The sequence below is a fragment of the Adiantum capillus-veneris genome, chromosome 16, assembly GCF_014529385.1.
Source record: "Adiantum capillus-veneris isolate H3 chromosome 16, ASM1452938v2, whole genome shotgun sequence".
Taxonomy (NCBI): Eukaryota; Viridiplantae; Streptophyta; class Polypodiopsida; order Polypodiales; family Pteridaceae; genus Adiantum; species Adiantum capillus-veneris.
In genome coordinates, this window is record NC_140946.1 from 70009555 (window position 1) to 70027587 (window position 18033).

The 18033-nt window shown below is 44.8% G+C and overlaps 1 protein-coding gene across 1 annotated transcript in view; it reads right to left on the reverse strand.

The window, feature by feature from the left end:
• Positions 1-16830, reverse strand: part of LOC147439245 (uncharacterized) — a 50809-nt gene extending 33979 nt beyond the window's left edge. Inside the window, exon 1 of the mRNA XM_086485113.1 lies at positions 16590-16830. Coding sequence (XP_086341239.1) covers positions 16590-16748 — 159 coding nt within the window. The 5' untranslated portion in view covers positions 16749-16830. The remainder of the gene's footprint in view (positions 1-16589) is intronic.
• Positions 16831-18033: the final 1203 nt, after the last annotated feature.

Here is an 18033-nt window from a genome sequence, read left to right on the forward strand (position 1 = left end):
CACTCAGAATGGCTTCTAGCAGTGAAAGTGGCAATTTGTTGCAGATTCGCAAGCTTGAAGGTGCCCATAACTTTGCTATATGGAAGAAGCAATGTTATAATGTGATGTTGCAGAAGAAACAGGCGAAACCTATTAAGTTACAGGGAGTGAAACCGGTTGATATGGAGGTTGAAGAATGGGAAGAAGTGGACGAGTTGGCTCGCTCCACGATCATGCTTTCGGTGTCTGACAACTTACTCTTCAATGTAGAGAGTGAGCAGACAGCATGGGGCATGTGGAAGCGTTTAGACGAGTTGTATGCACAGCAGAGTGCTGCCAGTAAAGTGTATTGGCTCAAGAAGCTTATGGATCTCCGCATGAAGGAGGGCACGCACATGTCGGTGCACCTCAATGAATTCAATTCTATTTTCAGCCAACTGACAGAGCTGAAATTCACGATTGATGAGGAGTTCAAAGCTACTTTTCTGCTATGCACATTGCCCGAGAGTTGGGATGTATTCCGGACAGCTCTTAGTAACTCAAGTGCGTCACTTAAGTATGCAGATGTAGAGAGTTCTCTCTTGATGGAAGAGATGAACAAGAAGAACACCACAGGTGGGTCTTCTAATGCATTGCACTTGAGAGGCAGGTCTCAACAGAGGGAGAAATCTGACAGTAAGGACAGGGCACGCAGCAAATCTCGTAGGAAAGATGTTGTGTGTCATCATTGTGGAAAGAAAGGGCATTATAAACGGGAATGCTATGAGTGGAAGAAAGAGAAGAACAAGGGTGCTGAAACTGATGCAAAGGACAAGGGAAATGCCAAGAAGAGCACTGTGTTGATTGAGGAAATCAATGTTGCTAGTAGTTGTGACAGTGACAGCAGCACTGATGTACTCAATGCCTCTTCTGTGGATGCACATACCCTTGCTATGGGTTCTGATGTGGACATGCATACTTGGATTCTTGATTCAGGTGCCTCCTTTCATGTAACACCTCATAGGGATTGGTTTACACAGTACTCAGGTGAGGTGCAGGGCACTGTTTATTTGGGAGACAACTATGCATGTGACATTGCAGGTATTGGCTGTCACAAAGTGATGACGTGGCGGACAGCAGAAACCCTAATTTCTGCCAGAAACCCTAAAATTCCTGCAAACCCTAATTTTTGCCAAAAACCCTAAATTCCGGAAATCGCGGAGGCAGATTATTAAAAAAAAAAAAAAAAAATTTTGAAAAATGATGAGCGACGCGAATTTTGCTTTTGCTTTTTTTTATTAAAAAAAAAGAGAAAAGACTCTCTAAGAGAGAGAGAGAATTGATGCTTTTGATTTTAAAAGCTTTTGGGGCTCTGCTTTTGGGCATCCCTTGTAACCTTTAAATTAGTGGTGAGGGCCTCACTTCTCAGAGCATCTGGACGCAGAGTCTGAGAGTGAAACCCTAACCGCTCTCTTGTACTTTGATGATTGATTAATACAAAAAGAAATACCGAAAGGGGCGCCAGTCTTTGGGGCCAATATCTCTAGGCACGGAACTCCGCCGGGCCAGTGCAAATCTATTGTGATCTGTGAATTGTTTTGAAGTGGTTATTTGGTGCTGTCGCGGTTGATTCTTGACTTGGAGTGTCCAAGTTTGTTACATTGGCAGTGTCCAGTTTTCCTTTGCTGATGGTATGACTTTTGTTTTGCACAAAGTGCGCCATGTGCCACAACTCAAGAAGAGTTTGATTAGTACAGGGCAGCTAGATGATGCAGGCTATCACACCACTTTTGGTGATAGCAAGTGGAAAATTTGTAAAGGGGCCCGGATTGTAGCCAAGGGTTGTAAATCGGACACTTTGTATCCTTTGCATGTATCTAGTGTGCGTGACCATGTTGTCGCCGTAACCGAGCAGCCAAGTGTTTCTTTGTGGCATGGCCGGTTGGGACACATGAGTAAAAGAGGAATGGAAACTCTGTCTCGTTGTGGTTATTTGCCGTGTTTGAGGTATGCTGATTTTTCTCATTGTGAGCACTGTATTTATGGTAAACACAGTCAAACACCGCACAAAAGGTCACTTTCTTTGAAGTCTGACAGGTTAGACTTAGTGCATTCCGATGTATGTGAAATGCCACCGTTGTCCTCAGGGGGAAAGAAATATTTTGTCTCGTTTATCGATGATGCTACACGTAAGGTGTGGGTGTATCCAATACGTGCTAAAAGCGATGTTTTGGATACTTTCAAGAAGTTTCTTGCGTTTGTTGAGAATCAAACTGACAAGAAGCTTAGGTCTTTGCACTCAGACAATGGGGGGGAGTATGTATCAAAAGCATTTATTGACTTTTGTGCTACTAAAGGTATTAAAAGAGAGCTCACGGCTCCTTTTAATCCCTCTCAGAATGGAGTTGCAGAGAGGTTGAACCGGACTATCCAAGAGAAAGTTCGGAGTATGCTGTCACATGCTGCATTACCTCATGGTTTTTGGGCAGAAGCTGTACAAACAGCTATTCACTTGATTAATCGCTCACCTAGCAAGGCTTTGGGTGGAAAGGTGCCTGAGGAGGTGTGGTCTGGCAAGCCACCCTCATATGCACATTTAAGAGTGTTTGGTTGTGAGGCCTATGTTCACATCCGGAGTGAACTGCGCACCAAACTAGAACCAAAGTCTCATAAATGCATTTTCCTAGGATATGGTGAAGATGGTGAAATGGGGTATAGATTATGGGATCCCGCATTACGGAAAATCATACGCAGCAATGATGTCATCTTCAATGAGAATTGCATGCACAAACAGCCCACAAAGGTCGAGGAAGTGCGTCGGGTTGTTTTTCGTGAAGATGTTACATATGGACAGCCAAGAAGGCCCAATGTTCAGCAGCCTTTACATGCTGAAAATGGTGCTGAAAATCAGCCATTAGCTGCTGAAAATCAGCCCCAACAAGTTGCCATTGATACACCACAGGTAGGGGAACAGGTTGATGCTCCTAGACCGCCCGTTGTTGCGATGCAACCGGCTGAACAGCCTGCTGTTTTTGATGGTTTACAGGCTGAAAATCCACCTGTTATGGATCATTGGGTGCGTAGGTCTACTCGGGTGACAAGGCCCCCCGATAGATATGAACCGTCTTTGGACTATGTCATGCTTACTGATTGTGGTGAGCCGTCTTGCTATAAAGAGGCTATGCAACGGGAAGACAGTAAGAAATGGTTCAAAGCAATGGTTTCGGAAATGCAGTCTTTGGAGAAAAACCATACATGGGACTTGGTTGATTTGCCTAAAGGGCATAAGGCTCTGCCATGTAAATGGGTTTACAAGACCAAGGTCACATCTGATGCTTCTTCTAAGTACAAAGCACGTTTGGTTGCTAAAGGGTACAAGCAAAAGCATGGTGTTGATTTTGATGAGATTTTTTCTCCTGTTGTAAAGCTTGCCACATTACGCCTTGTTTTAGGCCTGGTTGCTTCTGAAGATATGGAGTTAAAGCAAATGGATGTCAAAACAGCGTTTTTGCATGGCGATTTGCTTGAGATGATCTATATAATGCAGCCAGAAGGTTTTGTGTCAAAGGGGCAAGAGAAGAAAGTATGTAGACTCTTAAAGAGCTTGTATGGTTTGAAACAGTCTCCCCGTGCATGGTATCACAAGTTTGATACATTCATGAGGTCTCAAGGATACAAAAGAAGTAATTCTGATCACTGTTTGTATATCAAAACGGCAAGTGATGGATCTCTTCTATTGCTGATTTTGTATGTTGATGACATGCTTATTGCGGGTAAAAATGTCACAGAGTTGGATGCATTACAGCAAAGCTTAAAGAATCGCTTTGACATGAAGGATCTTGGTAATGCTAATCATATTTTGGGCATGCGTATCTCTCGAGATAGACTCAACAGGCGTCTGTATCTATCTCAACGAGATTATGTTAATAAGGTGCTACATCGTTTTCATATGGATGGGGGAAAGGCACTTGGTACTCCGCTGCCTCCATATGTAAAACTGACTGCACATGACTGCCCAAACACAGATGATATGCGGGCTGAAATGGCCAAGATTCCTTATGCATCAGCCGTTGGCAGTTTGATGTATGCTATGGTTGCTACACGTCCGGACATTGCATTTGCGGTGGGAGTGGTAAGCAGGTACATGAGCAATCCTGGCAAAAAGCATTGGGAAGCAGTGAAGTGTATCTTGAGATACTTGAAAGGCACTAAAGACTTGTGCATTTGTTTTGGGAAGAGTGAGACATTTGTGCATGGCTTTACAGATGCAGATTTTGCTCGACATCCAGATTGCAGGAAGTCTACCTCTGGATATGTGTTTACATTCACAGGAGGTGCAGTTTCTTGGATTTCTAGACTGCAAAAATGTGTTGCTTTGTCTACCACTGAGGCTGAGTATGTGGCTGCCACTGAGGCATGCAAAGAAGCTTTGTGGCTCATGCGTTTGGTAGAAGAGCTTGGCATTAAGTCACCGGTTCCTGTGCTACACTGTGATAGTCAGAGTGCTACTATGCTTGCAAGGAATCCTGTTTTTCATGCCAAGACAAAACACATAGAGGTGAAGTATCATTTTATCAGGAGTGTGCTTGATGACAAGAGCATTACACTTGTCAAGGTGCACACAGATGACAATCCTGCAGATCTTTTGACCAAGAGTCTTCCAGCAGAGCGGTTTGCATATTGCCGTCAGATGATGAGTGTTGGATGAGTAAGTGCATGATCAGCTGTTGTATCATAGTTAGCTGATTCTTTGATCTCCCAAGGTACATTGCCTTTAGGTGGGAGGTTGTTAGGGAATAAAGGCCTAAGTGCCTTGTACTTATAACTTATAAGTTAAAAAGACTTATAAGTGAGGGGGCCCAAGTGTGAATGGCCCCCTAGTCACTTACTCATATACTCAAATGTGAAGCCCAAAAATACACCAGCGTGGCTTTTCCCAAAATCCAACGAGCTCTCTCTCTCTCTCACGTTCTTCCCTGCGTGTGCTTCTCCTCCGCTTCTCTCCTCTTCTCCTTCACTCTCATTGCATAGAACAGCAAGTGGGCTCTCTCTCCTGCTCCCCCACACTCGCGAAATCTAACTGCCGTGCATTGCATAGCTAGTGTGGAACTGTCCAGAGGGAGTCCAGGCCTGAGGGCAAGAGAGCACTAAGGTTGGACAAGGACTATGGTTAGCCAAGTGGGGTCATTGACTAGCCAAAGTGGAATCCTTTGCTACAGAGGCTACATTTCAGTTCTGGATGTGGCCGCAGTGTACAAAGAGGGTCGGATGACCTAGAAAGATACAATGGCAGCATCTCCTAAAATTTAGGGAACTGCTATTTTGGGACCTGAAAATGTGTTGACGTCATTACCTCCCGAATGACAAGGGGAACATTTTCTTACTCTGCCGTGAAGTCAACTGGGCAACCGGTTGGGAGATTTTTAGACGGCAACCCCGAAACGGGAAAATGCTTATAAATGTGCCAAGTGGCACATTCTGGTGCAGTTTCTAATGCAAGAGAGAGTTGGCGCTGAATTTTAAGCTGGGAGAGGCTCATTTGCAGCTTTTGTCACAGGTTAAGAGCTATGGAGTGCTTGCTTTCCCTCTTATGCACAGTGCGGTGCCAGGAGTGATGCCCTGCACGCTACGCACTGCCCTCTCTCTCCCCTTTGGCAGTATGTTATGCCCCTCTAGTGGGCTCTTCATCTGACCAATGTACAGTTGTGTGGGTTCATGCGCGATTGCCGAGGCAAGAGCCTCTTGCACAGGTACTCGATTAGCTAGCGGCTAATCCCCCCGCAGGTACAGGTGAATTCGGAGAGGTTTCATGGCAGAAATCTCGTCCGATTCAAAGGGCAAGTAGCCCTACAGGTGCGGGAGCTCGAGGACTTGCTACGGATGCGACCGGCACGCGAAACGGAGCCCGAAACAGTGAATTACAGCCAGCTGTGTATTTTTGCAGGTTTAGGGTTTTGGCCCTAAACGGACCCTAATACCCCCAGGAGGTTCGGGGACGCAAGGGGACCGTTGTACAGGTGATCTGGCGCATTTTCAGGGCTGAAAACAGAGAATTCAGCGTGCTGCAGATTCTCGCCAGTCTCGCCAGGTTTTGCAAAGTGCCCGTATGCGTCGGGAAAGTCGGCCAATGCATGGGAATACTGACTGTGAAGGGTTCTAGTACAGTTATGCTGCCGAAATCGGGCTGGAGCAGTGGAAATTCAGCCGAGTTTGTGCGGGGCAGCTTGTAGGGAACCACAACGTGTATTCCCTCTTTTGAACAATAAAGAAATACCGAAAGGGGCGCCTAAGTTAGGGGCCAATCTGGTGTCCGTCTACTCATACAGGTGCAATCTAGCAGCCTGTATCCCTCTCCCCTTTGTTGTGTCTTGAAAGTACAGGTAAAATAGACGACTAATAATGGGTGAAAGCTAAATCAAGGTTTAAAGTAAAGTCTACCGCCCTTTTTGGATTGAACACGCCGGTTTCAACTTTCTCGAAGATAAAAGCAAGAAAGTCCGAGAGTTTAAGGAAGGTGGCCACTCGATCAAGTTTGATATTTTCTCAGGATACTCAGATGCTTCGAAGGCTTTGTCTTTTATACAACAGTTTGACATCGCTTTCGCGGGAGGACGCTATTCAGAGCACTCCAAGATTCGGAGAGCTGCCTCTTATTTTAAGGGGAATGCTCGCACTTGGTGGTCCACGCTTCTATTAAGCAAGACTGTGCAAGTTACATGGCTGAAATTCAAGAGGCTTTTTATTTCTTCTTGGTTGACTCAAGAGTTTGAGCGAGATATACGAGCTGCTTGGAACCATCTTCGGATGACCAAGAAAGATACAATCAATGCTTATTGTGAAAGATTCTGGAGCTCTTTTCTACCCGCCTCTTCATTCAAGAAGATCTCGTTCAGAGAACAGATTGAGCGGTTTACCTTGGGTCTACCTACAGAGATCCGAGATCACTGCTTGGAACAGAAGTCAGCTTCTATTCAGAAGTTGATGAGTCATGCGACGCGGGGCTTTGCCATTCACTCTGGCAGTCTGACCTACCCCACGGATGAGGCCATGACACAACGAGCCGAACAGACTTCTGGAATGTAAGTAGAAAGAAAAAGAGCAACCCAGAGAAAAATGATGCATGACCCAAGCTTACTCCTGAGGAGAGAGCTCACTTCATCAGAGAGGGGAAGTGCTTTGGATGCGGGGAACAGGGACATATCTCCGCGAAGTGCCCTAAAAAGGCACAGAAAGAACATAATGATAAAGACGACGTCAGGTCTGAGAGTTCGAGAGCAGCTGAGGAATGTGGCAGAAAAGGCACATAGAAAAGCAGAACTGGTACCACATGGCGTGGGACCTGCACCGAATCTAATGAATGAAAGTACAAACTTTGCCGCTTTTGGGGCAAAGTGAAGGATCAGGAAGCTCTTTTGAAGGAGCCAAGGCCAACTTCTTTTCACTTGGAATTGGCGGCTCGATTTGGAACTACGCCCGACAGACTGACGCCACAGGCGGAGGTAGTTCCACTGGCACCCGGATGGGATGTTGCCATTACACCGAGCATTGGCAAACTTCGTTTGCAATGACAGGGGTGTTCAGGGCACGCGAGTGACGTTCTACTCGGGATCCCTTGGTACCACAAGAACTATGCCATGGTTGACTACCGGACCGAGAAAGCGACTTTGATAAAATGAAGGGCTTAGAGATTGTACTTGATGAACTTCACTTTTCTTACTCATTCTTTTGGGAGAACTGAACGATGGATAAAGGTTGAATATGTTTTGACCTGAAGAAAAGAACGCAAAGATTTTTCTCCACACTCATGCCGATTGCTTTTCAGAGGGCCTGAAGATCAAACCATTGATCTGACACCTGGAAGCACGCCACCGAATCGGCCACCTTACTGTGTGAGCCGAGTACAGAATGAAAAGATTATGAACCCAGTGAAAGACCTCTTGGAAAAGGGTCTTGTCCAGCCTAGTACTTCACCGTATTGCTCTCCAGTGTTGTTGGTTTTGAAGAAAGACGGACCTTGGAGAATGTGCATCGATTATAACACTCTCAACGAAATCACCATCAAGAACAGATTTTCGATTCCTAGGATCGATGATATACTTGACAGGTTATAGGGATCCTCGTGCTTTAGCAAGATTGACTTGAAGAGTGGATATCATCAGATCAGGATAGCGCTAGGAGATGTCTACAAGACAGCTTTTCGGACGACTTTTGGGTTATTTGAGTTTTTGGTGATGCCTTTTGGCTTAACCAATGCTCCTGCGACATTTAACCGGATGATGGACAGGAATTTTCGAGAGTACAGGCTATTTGTTGGCACTTTCTTTGATGACATCATTGTTTTCTCCAAGAATGAGGCAGAACACAGAGATCATCTGCTTCAAATCTTTCAGGCATTACGAGATCACACGTTAGTGATTAATGCGAAGAAAAGTGAATTTTTCCTACCAGAGATACATTTTTTGGGACACATTGTGTCAGCAGAGCAGGAGTGCAAATGGACCCGGCCAAGATAGAGACTATCCGTGATTGGCCCGATTTGAGGAATGTCCATGAAATTAGAAGCTTCTTGGGACTGTGTTCGTACTACAGGCGGTTCATACGAAAGTTTGCAGAGGTTGCTTCCCCTTTGCATACCTTGACACAGAAAGGAGTACCTTTTTCGTGGGGACCCACAGAGGTGACTGCCTTTCGGACATTGAAAGAGAAATTGACTACGGGACCTATTTTGACTTTGTCGGACTTGCAGAAGTCATTTGAAGTATATTGTGATGCTTGTGGTCGTAGTCTGGGTGCGGTCTTGATGCAAGAAGGCCATGTCATAGCTTACGAGAGCCGTTTGTTCTCTAGGCCGGAGATGACAGCACAGATCTATGAGAAAGAGCTTTTGGCGGTTATCCATGCTCTTACTCAGTGGTGGCATTACCTACTCGGAGCGGATTTTACTGTCTTTACAGACCATCAGAGTTTGCGCTACTTCTTGTCACAGAAGCAGCTTTCGGAAAAGCAGATGCGGTGGGTGAACATCTTGTCACAGTTCCACTTCCAGATTGTCCATGTGCAGGGACAGAAGAATGTGGTGGCAGATGCTTTGTCTCGAAAACCGTTGGTTCTGGCTGTTTCCGCGATACATCATAGGAGCTTCGAGGATATGGTCGATCAGTATGTCACAGATACAGATTTTGCAGATGTTTTCACACGGATACGGGATGGGGAGACAATAGCTGGATACTCCCTTCGGAAAGTCTACTTGATGAAAAAGACTATGTTGTGCGTTACACAACCGTTGAGGGATAAGGTTATGACTGAATGCCATTGTCCACCTTTTACGGGTCACCGCGGCATTGCTACCACCATGAAGGGGGTAGAGAGATACTTCTTTGGGCCGAGACTCAAAAAGGATGTGGAAGAGTTTGTGCGCAGTTGCTTGGTATGCCAGAAGGTCAAGTTTGACAGGCATAAGGCACAGGGATTGTTACAGCCTTTACCCATACCCACCCACCCCAGGGAAAGTATTGCAATGGATCACGATGATTTTCCGATTACATGGCACGTCTGAGACGATTGTCTCCGACAGAGACCCCAGATTTATGAGTTTGTTTTGGAAGGCAATTTGGGAGAACATTGGCACGCAGTTGCAGTTCTCGTCATCGTTCCACTTGCAGACTGACGGGCAATTTGAGATTGCCAATTCAGTGGTTTTAGATTTATTGAAGTCTTGTATCTCGGATCAGAAGACTCAATGGGAAAAGAACCTATCTTTGGTGGAATTTGCCTACAGTAACACGATACTCTTCGACGGGGAAAACGCCATGTGAGATTGTTGAAAGTGCTGCGAAGGTTCCATCCTTCCTGAGTACGAAAGATTAGATATTGGAAGCGGATGAATATTCGCGAGATTTGGATACTGCTTTTGCCAAGGTTCGCGAGACTATGCAGAAGTCTCAAGAACGACAGAAAAAGGCAGCGGATCGCCATCGTCGCAACTTGAAACTCAAGGAGGATGATTGGGTGCTCTTACTTTTGAGAAGGCACGCCTAAGAAAGAAAAAGGGAAAGGAGAGGCTTTTTCCAAAGCTTAGTATGTGATACTACGGACCTTTCCAGATTACTGAAAAGATAAATGATGTCTCCTTCCGATTGAAACTGCCACATACTTGGAGGATTCACAATGCATTGCATGTGAGTCTCTTGAACCCTGTTAAGGGTGATGTGCCTGATGATGGGGAGCCTGATGAGCAACCCGAAGTGGAAGAAAACGAGGAGATCCTTGTTCCTGAACAGATTTTGGCAAATAACGATACGAAGAAAGGAAAAGTCCGAAGGCGGTTCTTGTTTTAGTTCAAGAACTTTCCTGCATTTGATGCGAAGTGGATGGAGGAGGAGGACCTAGCAGATACTCCTCGGATTGTGTTACCTCGATGTTTTGGTTTAGCATAGTCTACTCCAAACGGAACCCAGAATTCAGCTTGGCCGGAGATCTGGTGCAGTGGGATGCACAAGAGGGGAGTCACTCCACTCCTTTGTCAACAGATGCCTCAATTTTGATACTAAAGTCACTGATGTCTCTTTGAGCTTCAGGGATACTAATAGCTGACAGTATTCTGCTGGATGACTTCATGAAATGGAATTCCTGATTATGATACTGATTTGTTCTTGACTTCTTGTGAGTGCAGGAACTGATAGCCAAAATGACTGCAGCATTTTGGTCTGATTGATCTCGAATAGACATGGTTGCAATAGGGGTTAGTCAATCGGACATCGATGAGGTTCCGATAGGACCTAGATGTGATTGCTAGCTACATTGCCGATAAATCATGGTCTAAGATCCGAATGAATGTTGAATGTCATGTGATGTCTGGTGATGTCCTGTGATGTCGTGTGATGTGACTGTCGATTTTGTACATGTGCTAGATGTGTGTCCTAGTACGTAGGTACTAACAGTCAGTGTCTGCTAAGACGGTTTATGGCTTTTGTCGGTTTTGCAGGCGTAATCGCGATCGATTACAATGCTTTCAAGAGGGGGATATGTCACAGAGTGATGACGTGGCGGACAGCAGAAACCCTAATTTCTGCCAGAAACCCTAAAATTCCTGCAAACCCTAATTTCTGCCAGAAACCCTAATTTCCGGAAATCGCAAAGGCGGAATATTTTTAAAAATATATTTATTTATTTGGGGGAAATTTTGAGCGACGCAAATCTCAGCTTTTCGCTTTGATTTGGGAGAAAGAAAGAGAAAAAGAGAACTTGCTTTTTACTGACTCTCATTGAGAGAGAGAGAGAGAGAATCTGCTTTTGCTTTCAAGCTTTTGGGGCTCTGCTTTTGGGCATCCCTTGTAACCTTTAAATTAGTGGTGAGGGCCTCACTTCTCAAGGCATCTGGACGCAGAGTCTGAGAGTGAATCCCGACCCACTCTCTTGTACTTTGAATTGATTAATACAAAAAGAAATACCGAAAGGGGCGCCAGTCTTTGGGGCCAATATCTCTAGGCACGAAACTCCGCCAGGCCAGTGCAAATCTATTGTGATCTGTGAATTGTTTTGAAGTGGTTATTTGGTGTTGTCGCGGTTGATTCTTGACTTGGAGTGTCCAAGTCTGTTACAGGTCCTAGCCAATGTCAAGCGAGAGTTCTCGTTAAGCATGGACAGGGTGACATCTCCAAAAAGAATTCAATTCATGATGAAGAAGTATACGAGGAAGTTGTAGATGAAGGAACAAAGAGCGACGAGGATTGGGGAGATTGGTCACAGTTTTACTTCAGTGTTGGAGGCCAACCAATGAAGATCCCTACTCTACCCAGCTTTCCTACGGTTCAGCAATTGAATGGCGAGAACTATGCCATTTGGAAAGCGATAATGACAACAGCTTTCGACTCATACGAGCTTGGTCAGTCGAGACTTCAAGACGTTGCGGGATCTAGCAGGAGCAAAGTTGTGGGGGCGTATGTCACCAATGGAAGCGCACACGAATAATCAATAAGCTGAAAATAAATAGAATATTGACCAAACGAGACGAGGGAGAAGATCGACACAATATTGGGATCAAAAGATCCCCCCCCCCCCCCCCCCCCCCCCAAAACACACACACACACACCCTAAAGAGAATCTTTATTCAGGGAGAATCTTTTTACAAGCACAAGAACCCAAAAAACCCCTCCGTTTAGATCTTAGACTTGATGGTCGTTTCCTTCCCGTTAGGGAAATCCGAGAGACGAGCTCTCAATTCCAGTTCCTTCCCCGTCAGTACTCAAAGCTTAGAGCTCTGCAGATCATTCCAAATTCCGTTTCCGAAATCCTAGAGCATAGGGCGAAGCCTCCTTGCTCCTTCGTCATGATGGAGTAACTACAAAAAGCACAAACATAAAAGCAACAACTCGTACAGCGTATTCACAAACTTCACCTGTCGCTCGTACAAAAAAGCGACCTTCGTACTCCAACTTCTCGCAATCACTTGCAATTTCGTAGCGACAGAGCCTCTTGCAATTTCGTACTCCAACTTCTCGCAATCACTTGCAATTGGCTAGAGCCTTGTGTTTGTACATCTCTAGCAAAAACAACCCGAGGCATCTCTGATCCTGGTATCTCATGACTCTAGCCAATGGTCCAAAGCCCTCTCTGAATAGACAATGAGAGAGAGAGAGAGAGAGAGAGAGAGAGAAAACAGCTGGCGGCAGCATTTTAGAGAAAGGAGATAAGAGGGATCACAGCTTCGAAGCTATTTTTAGCAGATGTGGAGGCGCCTCCTCTTGGACCTGCTTTATTTAATAAGTGGCTTCCCACTCGGCCACTTATTAAGTGAGTGCGTACCTGTTCAAACACTCAATAAAATCTTGTGAGCTGAAAACTCAAGCTACATAGCACTCCCCATGCCTCCCTGGATGCAACCTCATCGTCACAAATTGCTTACGTGTCAAGCCACTGAAGACCTGAGCCGACTTGCAGATCCCGGTTGAGGGGCCTAAACCCTAAGAGTAAAAGCAACAAAAGAAGTGGCAGTAGCAGAAGAAGTCTGACCAACTCACAAAGTCTTGTCGTGTTGCTTAAGTTTAAAAGAAGTTCCCACCAACTTATGGGACCCCGTTTGATGGGGCTCTCGTCACAAAGTGATGACGTGGCATGACCAACTGGAAGAGAAATGGCCGAAAGGACAAGAGAAACTGAACCGACCAACCTAAAGACCTTATGAAGCACCGGTCATGGGGCCGGAAACCCTAAAAAGACATAAGCTTGGACTCTGGGAGAGATTTTCGTAAATCGCGCTGACATGCTGACATGGCAAATTGTACAGACTGTTGATGTAGCGACACTGTACGGAATTCCAGGTTTTACGTTGTTGGGTTGACGGGGCAAGACTGTACGGATTTCCGTAAATTACGTTGGCAGCATTTGCAACTTTCAGCGCTAGCTTTTGGGGTACTATGCTTTTAAACTGATTGTTTTTGGGACTCCTTTTGGGGCATCCCTTGTAAGTTTATAAGAGCCCTTGGGCCTCTCACTCTGCAGAGCGTCCAAACGTAGAGTCTGAGAGCAGAGGACACACTAGAGTTGTACCTTGATGTGATCAATAATAAAGAAATACCGAAAGGGGCGCCAATCTTTGGGGCCAGTACTTCTTGGCGCGGAACTCCGCCGTGCCGTGTTGACTCTCTCTCTCTCTCTCTCTCTCTCTCTCTCTCTCTCTCTCTCTCTCTCTCTCTCTCTCTCTCTTTTATATATATATATATATATATATATATATATATATATATATATATATATATATATATTAAAGTTCAGTGATTTTGAAGTTCTCTTCGTGTGTTGCTATTGATTTCTGTCTTGCGGGTGACTACCATGAGTTATACCACTTTTCGTTAGGGGTGAATATGGGCTTATCTTGGATATATTTTTTAGTTGTATAGCAGACATGCAAACTTCACATTGTGAAGTTTTCATCCGAGTTACGACCAATTGATATTGTGCTAATTCTTTCTATCTTTTATGGTGCGATGCCCTGTTAATTACATCATTTTTTGTGCTAATTTTTCCTATTTAATGCTTCTTTTAGTGATAGGCTTCATTATGTCTGAGTTTGCCCTGTATCTCTAGAGTAATGACAAAAACTCAATACGCATATCTTTGTATTGATGTATGCTCATGTGTGTGGGTGTGATGTGTGGGTGTGTGGGAAGTATTGGTGAATCTTGTCTTCGAGAGGATGGGTTGACTCGATGGTTTTCTTGCACTTTTGGGATGTACTCAACCCTGTTATGCTTGTTGAACTCCTTTTGTACAAGTGTACGTCAATTCTTAATGATCTCAAAAGCCTCGTCCTTGTGCTAGAGGATGTATACCCAAGTAAAGCGGCTGAAAGCATCCACCAGCAACATAAAGTATAGAGCTCCGCTGAGGATGAAGTCAGCATTGGTCCACGAAGAATAGATACAAGGAATGGCTATTTTCAGGTCTTCGTTCCCCGTTTCCATTCCAACTTCCCGTTCCAAAACCTTGTTCCATGTTTCACACACGAATGTTCGTAACAAGGAATGGCATTTCATACCCGTTGTTGTTCCCCGTTCCAATTTCCTGTTCCGCGTAGCTATGCCACGAAGGTTAGTGTGAACCAACCGCAGTAGCTCGGTGTGTAGAGTGCTAAGAATAGCCTCTCTATGGTGCTTTTGACGAATGCATGAAGTGCATTGTCCTTGCTTACTTCCAACATCTACTAAGCCTTCTATCATATGATAGCGAAAAGCACAATGAAGAGCATCGATATTCAAGTGTCAAATTGAAAATGCTAAAGATCACGTGAGGAGAGCCTATAATCAAGGAGAGAGCCGGAAGCTTGTAGAGACCATGCTCCACCATGCCTCCTAGCTAGAGTCACCATCTCGAATGGCAACCGAGTCCTTTGTGAAGACACCTTCATGCCTAACTTGTACACCTCGCCCACCGACATAAGATGGAAGCCCAACTTTGGAACATAAAGTACCTTGAAGGAATGCATCTCCCCTACATCCTCTAAAATCAACTCCACGGTGCCCTCACTTTGAATAGGTATCACCAATTTTTCACCTATGAAGGTGGAACCACAATGTCGTCGCTTGTGGACAATTTGTACCGAGAAGCACCGCTATCAAGGATCCAATCGTGAGGCTTGAACGGCAAGAATTGTCTCAACCATAGTTACCGGGGAACACCACCCCATGGGCAGGGAACACATGAACAACATTTTGGGGGGGATACATGGTCCGGAATGGCCAGACGTTTCGCAAAGACATTTGATACCGGAACGGCTCGAAACGGCTGGGAATGGGCAGATTTTCAGATTTTGGTGATTTGTCTTGTGAGCCTTCCCCTTGTTAAATGTCCCTTCCCCCAGCCCTTACCTTCACAATGCACACAAGCTCTCCCCCTCTCTCAAGCTCTCTTCCTCTCTCTCTCAACTTTCAAGCTCTCTCTCTCTCCCCCTCTCAAGCTCTCAAGTCTACACGACACAGGTTTGCCATAGTAAGGCTGAATGGTCTTCAAATCAAGTGTTTTGTGAGTGTCAGAGTCAAAGGACTCTGATACTACTTCTATTCAATCACATAGAGTTTAAAATTGCATTACTTGGGTGTTTTTATGGCTCCCATTCCTCGCGTTCCCGTTCCGGACCCCGTTCCCCTGTTCCGTGAGGATCCCGTCGCCGTTCCCGTTCTGGGTAACTATGGTCTCAATCTCTGATGTTGTTGGAGAAGCCTTAGGTGAAATCACAAGGTAGACCTGTACGTACGTACTGATCCCATCCGTATGGGACGTTCGTGTAGTTCGGATAGGACCCGCACTTTTTTTTTCTCTTCCCCCTCGGTTCCTCCTCAAGCTTGATTGTTCGTATGAGTTTTTGCAAAGCGTGCAGATATCAAGAGACTGTGACTATATTTTTATTGGTTTCTTTCCCTTGATTTTTATTTAATTTTTAGGACCGCTTTTTGAAATCACAAATGTTAGGACATTGCATGGCCAGTGTGAAACAGCTGGTGGCCGAGAGTTTCATTGAGGCTAGGCAACCATGAAACTCTCGAGGCTAGGCAACCAGCCGAGAGTTTCATTGAGGCTAGGCAACCACAAGATGGTTGGGCCGATTGGCCAAAAAAAAAAAGAATTCACACCTACTCAAGGTTTCACCTTGCACTAGAGACTCGGGCACGACGGAGACCATGCTTGCTTGGCCCACGACATTGACATTGGACTCTCCAACGGGCAATAGAAATTTATACCACAACAAGTAGGGAGTGGTCGCCGGACCCTTTCACGTTTCTACTTAGAGCGGTCATCTCACCCTCTCCCTTGTATGTTATCCTTAACCCAAGCATATCCCTAGGAGGGAAATAGTTCCTCTCACAGAGATCATATTGTACACCTATAGCCTGCCAGGGTTAGGATGCATCCCCTATATTTCCACAGTTTCAGCTGAATACATTAGAGTTGTGTATGCGCCATCATTTAGTTTTGTTCAGTACCAGCTTTAACTTGTCTTCATGCGTGATACTACAAGGACATGGACATCATTGTATACTGTTTGTCTCATCGGCCAACATGACACTCTCTCTCTCTCTCTCTCTCTCTCTCTCTCTCTCTCTCTCTCTCACACACACACATCAGAGAAGAAGAACCTTGGAGAGGTCAAGCAGGGCATTTTCGCGCTGCTCGGGGATGATAAGCTCCAAAACAAGCTGCTCTGCGCTGGCCATGCGGCGGTCCTTGCTGCCTCCGCTGCCGCCGCCACTTTGCAGCAGCGCGGCGGACATAAGTTCAGGAGAAGAAGCCTGCATCGAGAAATCTAAACGCAACGTCTGTTTGCTAAGTGCAACGCGAGCTGAAGATCTACTTGGCAAATAGTTTTAGATGTTCAAACCATTTTAGACTGAATTATAAGAAGATGGCGTTTATATAAGTTCTACATAGAGACTATGATGGATATGTAGAACTAGTAGATTGAAAGGGTTCTGAGGACTTCTCACAGAATTTGTTCTCTCCTCTACCAATCACATGTGAATGTTGTCTTTTCCTTTTTTTTTTTGCGTGCAAATGGCAAAGGTGTTAGTGTTTGGTTGGGTTTTGCAGCTTTGAACATAAGGCAATGATGGTTTTAAGTAGATACCTTCAAATTCGCAATTTTTCTTTAATGCTAGATCTTGAGATTGAAAAAACCAAGACCATTCTCTTTGCTTTTGCACTCCTTCCTTGAATAGCCCCACTTCTTCTCTCTTTCTCTCTTTCACACACAAGATGCCCTTAAAAATACACTTCTCTATTTTGGGCAAGCATCTTAAATTCTTTATCATTCCTTATGCTTTTTTTTATACTCGAAATATGTTGTAAGAGAGGGAATTCAATACAAATTTCACTTGAAAGACCAACACCTCAACATCAAAGAGCTCTCTAGCACCACAAATAGCGTTAAGATCACATTATACAAACAAATAGCATCTTATGCACAACTCACCATTCCAATTTATTCATATATAAGCTACCACCTCCATAACTCACCTCTACATGTACCTTTCATAGTGAAACAAAGATATGCTCTCATAACTCTTTTTCTGGCCTTTTTGCCTCTTAATTGTATACAATACAAACCTCAAGAGCACATATGAAATTGTACTTTGTCAATCAGGCCCCTCTCCCCTTCCCTTTTCAGGTACACTTTAATGATGATGTTGATTGATTTCAGGGTTTCACAAACATCTCCACAACCTAAGACGACTTGCACATAGCCAATTGACATTCCTATGTTGACTTTCTTGTTGTGTTTAGGTTCTCCTCGAATCTCAACAATGGCTCTTTCGATGCAACTAGTTTAGAGCTAGAGGAACATGAACACACATAATCACTCTAATAGACATATAAAAAAGAAGACGTGTTTGCCATGCATTCATTGCAACAATGACATGCTTGAGGCATAATTGTTCATTGCATGGAAAGGGGAGTTGGTCCTCAACCAACTTTTAAAGTCTTGCTCAAGAAAGTAAGTGGGGCTGTTAAATTTGACATGTATTTTTTGCTTCGCTATTTGCCCGGGGCAGTCACTTATCAAAAGACCCCTATATCACGTGC